The sequence below is a fragment of the Microsporum canis genome, genomic scaffold, assembly GCF_000151145.1.
Source record: "Microsporum canis CBS 113480 supercont1.1 genomic scaffold, whole genome shotgun sequence".
NCBI classification, from domain to species: domain Eukaryota; kingdom Fungi; phylum Ascomycota; class Eurotiomycetes; order Onygenales; family Arthrodermataceae; genus Microsporum; species Microsporum canis.
The window spans coordinates 905,273-914,098 of NW_003299169.1; the positions used below are offsets into that span (position 1 = coordinate 905,273).

Here is an 8,826-nt window from a genome sequence, read left to right on the forward strand (position 1 = left end):
CCCACTGAGTCTGCTTTGCGATGCCCTGGTCGAGACGGGAGGGGTCGAAGACGTTGCTCATGCGGTCGTTGAGAGTGTCGATGACGTCGACACCCGAATATCCGGCCGAAGAGTCGTATTCGCCGCTGGCGCTGCCGGTGGTGGTGCTGACATCTGAAACCTCAGGGGGAGAGCCGGCAATGCGGGAGACGGGGTAGTAGTTTGCACCGGCCGGCGCCTTGGAGGGCATGTTGATGGGAAAGGAGGCATTGTGGGCTCTCATGGCAGTCTCCATTGTGATATGTAGTACTGGTGCAGCTATGCTGATGGCGGCAGGCAGCTAGGGTATATAAGATGGCTATGGCTGTGGCAGGGTATCAAGGTGAGCAAGCTATGGATGGGAAGTATAGACGGATGCAGGAGACAGAAGACAGGAACCGGAGGAGGCAGGCTGCTACTAGAGTCAATGGCAAGAGGAAGAAGTGCTACGGCGAGAAAATAAGGAAGAAGGAGGAGGACGAGCAGGAGAGGAAAAGGAGCTCCCTTTTATACCCTTCGCTGCCTCCCTGGCCTGCCCGAAGAGGGATAGCCCCCTTTCTTCCTCTCTTCCCTTCTTCCTTGTTCCTCCGATGACGAAGAGGAAAAGAAAAAAAAAAAAACGCCCCCCCTTTTTTTTTTCTTCGCCCTTCTCTCCCCCGTCCGTTCCCATCCTGATCCCATCCCGATCCCTTATAGCCCGCCCATCCCCCCTGCGCCGCCCGCCGATTCGCTGCTGGCACTGGCTCAACCCCGCCTCGCCCCCCGCGGAGTCCATGCCCAGCTGCTCGCGGATTCGCCAGTGGCCGGCGCTAGAGCTGGGGGGAGGGGGGGGGGGGGGTTTGCAAGAACAGGATGAATGTAGCCAGAGAGACGCTGGAAAGTAAAAAAAAGGTTGACAGAGGCCAGGCCGGGGTTCTGGCGGCGAGCGACCAAAGGCCCAGCAAGCCCATCCTGTCAGAGGCCAGCGACACCCTCCATCAGCGGTGCGGATCGGTCGTTCATCGGGCGTTGGCCGTTGGGCTCTCTCTTTCTCTCTCTCTCTGTCTCTCTCTCTCTAGGGATTAGAAAACGACGGAGTTTGACGGTTTCCTTTTGACTGCCAATCGATCGGTGGGAGAGACAGACGATATACTTCCCTTTTTTTCTTCTCTTCTTTCTTTCTAATTCTATTTTTTTTTTCCCTCCCCAATTTTTCAATATTTTTCAATGCTGTTTAGGGGATTACTTTTTTATTTCGTGAGTTTTCGGTCTTGTTGTATTTGATATTGCGGTTTTTTCGGTGTAATCTATAAAGGCTGCATTGTAGTTAAGTTACAGAAACAAGGGTGAGACCGAAGGTTGGCAGTCAAGAAGGACTCTATATCGTCGTTGATCAAGCTGTCAAGTTTTGATAAACCAACTTAACAAGCTAACTAACTAGCGATGTGCTCCAACGGTCTGACGGGCTGCATGAGACTAGCAGGCGTATTGTCTCTACCGATCATTGGCTGCTACTTAAATGCTGCCTGACGGTCGGTTTTTTCGCTTTGAAAACTGCGGCCAGACGAAGTCAAGAGGGAGAAGAAAAAAGGCAAGTAGATAAAGATTCTTCATACATCGCTGGGATTGCAGATTTCAATCTCATCCGGGCTCCCTTGTCTCTTGCATGGCTAGCCGGTTGTGTACGATATAGCAGAGGGTACTAGGTACTTTTTATATAAGTAAATGTATAAGATATCGTAATTTATAGTCCCGATCTTTCTCTTTTCTACTCCATTTTGCGTCCAGTAAGTGAGCCAGAGGATATAGCAGCAATAAAAAAAAAGAAAAAAGAAAAGGCCAATGTATAGAAAGGGAATAAAAACTAGCCACCGGTCGCAATTTCCTCCCATATAACCTATGCACCGATTGAAAGCTAGGACAAGCGTAAGGCCAGAGAGGACGGGGTAGAGGACGCAGGACGTAGAGGGAGGGGGAGGAACGGGGGGAATGAAAAACCACGAGGCTGTGTGTATAGAAGAAGACCCAGAACATGGAAGCAGGCGAAGCAGGAGACGGGATGTATGTAATGCAAAGAGATAGTAGAAGAACATGGCGGAGGAAAGGCCATTGAAAGAAACCTCATTAAAAAGCCCGGATTTTTGCCCTTTTTCCCCGAAGGAGCCAAAGAACGGTGAAGTAAAAAAGGAAAAAAAAAAAAAAAGGAAAAGGAAGAGGAATAAGAGTGCGTAAATTACGATTTGCGGTCCTTTAGCAGGACACGAGGAGCGCTAGGGTCCAACAGCTCCATCATCATCTTGCCCAGCTCGTTATGCTTGATCGGCTTGGTGACGTAGTCGTTGAACCCGGCATGGGCAGCATCGTCGATCTGGTCTATCATCGCATTGGCGGAGAGCGCCATGATTGGGATCTGTGGGAAGTGGTTGCGGTGTTCCCACTTTCGGATCTCCTTGCAAGTCTCATACCCGTTTTTAACGGGCATTTGGATATCGCACTAGAGAAGCAATGTTAGATCAAGAAAGCTCAACAATCGGAGGCCAAAAAAAAAAAAAAAAGAGTAGACATACTATTATCAACGAGTAATAGCCTGGATCTTTGGAGAAGACCATGTCGACGCACTCTTGACCATTCCCGGCCGTCTCAGAGACAAGCTTGACTTTGTCGAGGTATTTCAGCATGACCTAGTCATCAAAGTTAGCAACAATGGCACTATTCAGGCATGAATATCAGGCAGCAAGGACGCACCGTTCGATTCGTCTCGTCATCTTCAACGAGCAAGACTCTATAGCCTTTGTTGCCAATGACCTCCTTGACGATCTTGGACATATTCTTGAAGCTATTGTTAACCTCACGTGCCATGTCTTGGTTTCGGTCCTTGCTCAGTTCACGTTCGCTCTTGGGATCGAATATCAACGAAAATGCACTCGGCTTGACAGGCTTGGGGACAATAAACACGCTTTTTCCGGCTGCTAGGAGTTCTTTGTACACTGTCGTGACGTTACGTTTGAGGTAAATGTCTGCTATGACCACAAGCGTCGGGGTTGGCGAGCCGTCGGGATTAGGTTGAAGAAGGGTGGCCATTATCTCAGCCACTTCATTGGCGTCTGGTAGGCCGAGGACCAGGTGTGTCAGAGGGTCGGTGTTGTTGGCTCGTAGTTCTTTCCAGTCGTCAATGTCGAGGATACAGGTCGTCTTAGACTGTACACCATGGGGCACAACTTGTTCGATATGCTGCTTGATCGCTTCTCGAGCATAATCGAACGGACAGATTATCACAGTATTGTACGCCTTGTCCATGTTGAGGGGTTCAACTGTTCTCATTGACGAATATACTGTTGGTGGCGCCGCAGTGGAAGTGTAGTATTCAAATTTCGGTTTTGCGATAGGAAGTTGTTTTTCTTCGCCCGTATCTACAGGTGCTGTAGGTGGTCGCGACAGCTTGTCATCTTCCGGGATCTCAACTACCTGGCCCTGCGTTGGGGGCCCGTCTGTAGCTAAAGTAGATTGCGGCGGCGGCGCCCCAGCCATCACATAAAACGAGAATTTGGCCCCTCGCCCTTCTTTGCTGGTAGGCGTCAGCTGGCCTCCGTGCATTTCTACTAGCTGCTTTGACAGGAAGAGACCCAATCCACTACCTGCGTGTTGTTGTGACCCATTACTTTCGATCTGGCTAAACCGTTGCATCAGGCGTTCCGCGTCCGTCGAACTGAACCCTTTGCCGGTATCCACAACTTCAAAATTGAGCAGAATTTCAGACGGTTTCGTTTTAACATTAGGATCGACATGGATTGAGCAACGGGTACAAATTTCGCCTTGGGAGGTAAATTTGACTGCATTACCCATTAGGTTGATGAGGATCTGGCGGATACGGAACCGATCGCCTAGTATTGTCGAAGGGACATCAGTGTCGACAAGATAATTCAACTCCAGCCCTTTATCAATTGCCCTGGAACCAATGGTGTCGATGACATCTTCCAGTACAGTTCGTACGTGGAACCACTGCCTAACAATATTCATCTTTCCAGCTTCTACCTTCGATACGTCAAGGATATTATCTACCAATTCACGCAGATTCGTCGAACTGTTCTGAATCGTATCCAACATCCGTCGCTGGTCGTTGTCAAGTAGTGTGTCAAGTACGAACGGAATGGTACCTAGAATTCCATTAAGCGGCGTCCTAATCTCGTGAGACATGTTGCTGAAAAATTTCGTTTTAGACTCCATCTCCCTGTTCAACTTTTGCAGAGCAGTATTGAGCTCACGCTCCAATATCTTCCGGTCGTTAATGTCCGTACATGTGCCATACCACGATGCCTCGCCGCTGCCGAAGTCAGGTGTCTCAACTTTCACCAAACGAACAAGGTGCCATCGGAAATCTCCCTTTCGGGACCTAAGCCTGATTTCAGTAGTATATGAATCTCGGCCGTTCTCATCACGTTGAATTGTAACGATATCCCGCTTAACAAGTTCCTGTAGTGCAGGCGTGACTCCTTTACCAAATACCCTGAGCGAGTTATCATATTGCTGTGAAGACGGAGACGGTGATGACTGCGATGAATTCTTTCGACACCTTTCAGCCTCCTTCAGTGTTTCAGTCAGGTTTCCATTTGACATAATACGTGCGAATTCCGGTATATCGTTTGATTCTGGAATAACCTGTGGAGGTGATAGGATACCACATTTCTCCAGATCATCGCGATGAATGTACTTCGCAAATCCTAAAGTCATTGCTTCATCAAGAGACTGGCCGGTATACAGCTCCCACTGCTCATTTACGGAGATCAACCCACTATACTCTGCAGCTTCAAAGACAACCTGAGGAATCGAATTAGCGAGAGCTCTGTACTTGACATCTGTCGCAAACATTTCTCGTTCCTGTGCTGCTTTGCGTTCGGCAACATGTTGCTCATGAACGTCTAAAAACGAACCGATCCAATACAGGAGCTCACCCGTTCCTGAAATCAGTGGGTTGGCGCGGAAAATAAACCAACGATATTCAGATTCATCGTTGAACCGTTTCACTCGCACGCGCTCAGTAAACTGCGATCCAGTACGTAATGCTCTAGTCCATTGCTTCAATACCTTTTCATACTCGCTGGAATGAACGTTCTGCCATGGGTCACGAACACGGGGTTCCATAGGCTGGCTACGCCGATACGCATCGAACTTCGCATTGGTCCAGATGACTTCGCCAGTGTGTGGCTTCGCCAGAAATAGATGTAAAGGTATCGAGTTGAGCATAAGCTGCGCAACTGTGTCTGGAAAGGGACGAGAAGTCGCCTCACGGTGCCATTGAGCGGTGAAGGAGCCTGTTGACGAATGACGTGAGAAGTCTGCAAGCATCTGTGGGGTATTCTGATTTGCTTTTGACGGAGCTTCGGTAATCGAGGGAGTATGCACCAATCCTGGGTCTCGGGAAGTTAATTCATCGTATGCAGCTTTCTGCTGTGACAATGGTATGACAATGGCCAGCCCTTCGTTTGGGGTTCCCTGAACGCTGTGGTTGGACATTGCCGACGTTGCGGCCGCATTATTCTCCATGGTTGGTGAGTTCTTGGCTCTGAAATATCCTTCACCCGCCGCGTCACCTCCCAACTGAGTTAAAGGACTTGCATAGTTTACATGTCCTGTTAGGCCATTGATGAGTTCGAGTTCGCTGTTGGCGTCTGAGAACGTACCACCAAGGCCCAAAAGGTGGCCATATCGCTCAACGGTAGGGCTGGCATTTTGTTTCTCCAGCTGACTATATTGCTGAGCAAGGCAAAAGGATGTCGTAAGATGGGGAAGTAATAGGGTCAGGGAGTTCCGAAGATTAGCTGGATATGGAATTATGGGCGCTAAGAAGGAAATAATAGCAACTGGGAAACGGAGTGTATCCGACCTTCCTTGTCGCGACGATGCTGAATGAATAAGAGGGATATGGATGACAGTCTTTGCACGATCTATTCCTATGGCTTCCAAGGGCGCTGTTTCGGAATAATCGTGCGGTGGTGGGCTTGAGGCGAATGCATCTTCATTCACTTCATTATATGTTTCGACAAAGAACGGGTTGATATCGGGTTTTAAGAGGGGGGCTGGTGACGGAGCGGGCGACTGCGACCAAGGAGAAGGAGGAGTTTGCTCATACTCCTCATATTTTTGTGCTGGTGGTGAAGGGTCAAATGGGATCTGGTACCGGTGATCCATTAGAGTGGACTTCGGGATACCCCTGCGTTCTTGGGCAGACACTAGACTAAGTGAGAGCGGAGTCGAGCGGTGGGAGATCATGGATGTTTTCAGCGGTGCCCCTGGTGTCTCTGAGCGTGGGGTACGCTGGAGGATATCCTTATGTTTGTGAATTGCCATGTCAGGCAAATTATCTTGCATAGGGTCATCAGCGTACTCCCTCGTAAGCGCAACAGGTGTTGTGCGGCCAAAAAGCTTCACCACGCCTGTCCGCTTAATCAACGGTTCAGGTTCGACTTCAAGGGCTCGAGGGACAGGGAAAACGACTGCAGTTGGGCTCGGTGGTCCCGAAGTAGGGCCTGACCCAGGTCCAAACGCGGGTCCTGGCAACTCGCCGCCGCTAGGTCGACGGGCCTGGTCCCGAGGCTGACAGGTCCCACTCGATGGAACAGTGTAATCGCATACATCGGCCATGATCTCATCCTCACGCATGTGCTTGCGCGGTTTCCTAAATTCTCCGCTCGAACTTTTTCGCCGCGAATGGCGGCCCTTTAAAGACGTAGGGGTTCCAGGTGCATCCTCGTTCCATTTCTCTGAATAGGATGCGTGACCAGCAAATGAATGACGGCCCATCAATTTCGGACGTCGACTGCCAGTAACGGACTTGGTATACTTGAATGTGTTGCCGTCCTCCTTGGTAGTGTCGCTGAAGCGGCCTTTGGAGGACTTTTCACATTCCACCTTGCTGGTTGGGAGCGATGAAACGAGAACAGATTCGTTACCATATGTACTATATGTAGCCTTCTGCTGCCACGGGACGTTTTCCAGATCGGTTGCATCGCCAGGAACCGCGAGAGTAAGCCTTTCAGCGCCGTAGTGAGTTTTTAGGATGGGAACTACATTGGACCACCATCCGTCAAGGCCAGGGTCGGCGTTAAGAGCAAGAGTGATATCATAGAGGTTGGGAGTAGGATAAGGGGAATTGCCAGTGATTGCTGGGGTCCCAGGAGGCAAGAAGTCCGCTGCGGCAGCCGTTATAGAGGATGCTGGCATCTCGTTCATCCTCTTCAGGGTATCGGCCGTGTACGGGTGCCTAAGAGATCGTCGTTTCGTTCTTGTTTTTTGAGGAGAATGTAGGTATGGCGGATGAGGCTGGCTGTGGAATCCCAATCCATTCGCTGTCGCATTGGCATTTGAATTGGCATTCAAGACCGATGATGATAAATGAGCATTTCCTTCGCCAATGGCTCTGCTTGAATGTGTGTCGAACGGTGATGGAAGGGTGGTGACTAACGACCGTTGTGGCAGGCTTGGTGGTCGTGTTGATCGCGAAGATGTCGGGGATCTTGTAACGGACGGCTGAGTTAACTGAGTAACCTTTTCGTCGGAGGTATTTGGAGTCATGTTGGTATCCGAGTCGGTGAATCCAGAGTCGGTAGAGACAGACTCTTGTGTGTAGTAGTAGTGCTGCTGCTGCTGCTTTTGCTGTTGGTGATACTGCTGTTGGCTCATGATGGTTTCACCCATGCGTTTCCGCAACTCGTCTAAGACAGAACCGCCCAGATTCTTACTCTGAGACGATTGATCAAGCCCAGTGTCGGTCAGGTTGAGATCTGGTAGGCTAGCAGGAGGCGCCGCATCGTTGTTGTTTCCGCAGGTAGCAAACTCCGAAGGGCGCGAGAAGGGTCTGGGAGTGTTGTTGGTATCACGACGCGGTACTGATTGCGTTAGGTCAGAGACGAGAATTGGTGATGTTTGGCTCTGCTGGTAGTCCTGCTGGAGTTGCTGATGATCTTGTTGAGGGCAGGAGAGACGACGGTGGTGATGGTGCAGGCCAGGAGATGTTATAGAAGCGAAAGGCTCAACAGGCGAAGGTAATGGTGGAGTCCGCATGCTGACATGCCTCCCCTGGAAAGCTGATGAAGAGGGCAAAGTCCACTGGTTGTGAAACTGTCCTCCGTAGCGGTTTTCTCTCTCTCTCTCTCTCTCTCCTCCACCCCGTTGGCGGCGGAGGTGGCTGCTGTTTGCTGGCCCTAGGCGGAGAAGGGGCTTACGGCGTAGTAGGTACAGGCGAGCGACAGGCGGGTAGAAGCAGAGCAGCCATGCATCTCTCGGGGAAGAATGCAGGGAAAGAAAAGAAAAGAGACGACAGGAAAAAAAAAAAGTGGAAAAGCTGAGAGATTTGATGTTTCTTTTCTTCTTCTTGCCGTCGTTGTCGTTTGTATATACGGGAAGAAGTCAGCGAAGAAGATGGAGTTGAGGTTTTTTGGTGGAAATTCCGTTTTCGGTAATTCCTGACTTCTCTTCTCTTCGTCTTCTTTCTCGCAACTACAGCGGAAAAGACAACCGCAAATAAAAGCAAACCAACACAACTTCTAAAGTAAACTAATGCTCTCTCCCGCTCTTCTTCTTTTCTTCTTCTTCTTCTTCTGCTTCTTGTCCCCCTAGTCCTTGGCGGGTCCCTTCTTGCTCCGACTAAGCTACGTCATCGCGCTGCCCCCATACAATCTCCTCCGTTACAAACAAACCATCAGGTTCACTAATATTATTAACTGCTAACTGGACTAGCAGGATGGAGTTGTGTTTGGGACAAGCGCCAAAGCTTCTCCTCGCCATCTCTTTCGACGCCGTTACAGAATCAAATTCCGACAGAGAGGTTAGCCA

At 49.9% G+C, this 8,826-nt stretch overlaps 2 protein-coding genes across 2 annotated transcripts in view; both read right to left on the bottom strand.

Moving 5' to 3' along the window:
• The window catches only part of MCYG_00334 (conserved hypothetical protein), a gene marked incomplete at both ends in the record, with an annotated part of 823 nt that extends 549 nt beyond the window's left edge, over nucleotides 1-274 (bottom strand). The window contains one exon of the mRNA XM_002850184.1: nucleotides 6-274. Within this exon, the coding sequence (XP_002850230.1) occupies nucleotides 6-274 (269 nt within the window). The remainder of the gene's footprint in view (nucleotides 1-5) is intronic.
• Nucleotides 275-2,230: 1,956 nt separating this feature from the next.
• On the bottom strand, nucleotides 2,231-8,055 carry MCYG_00335 (histidine kinase D5; the record flags this gene model as incomplete). Its single annotated transcript, XM_002850185.1, has 4 exons — nucleotides 2,231-2,491; nucleotides 2,565-2,678; nucleotides 2,743-4,913; nucleotides 4,947-8,055. The coding sequence occupies 4 exons, from the start codon at nucleotides 8,053-8,055 to the stop codon at nucleotides 2,231-2,233; spliced, it is 5,655 nt and encodes a 1,884-aa protein (XP_002850231.1).
• Nucleotides 8,056-8,826: the final 771 nt, after the last annotated feature.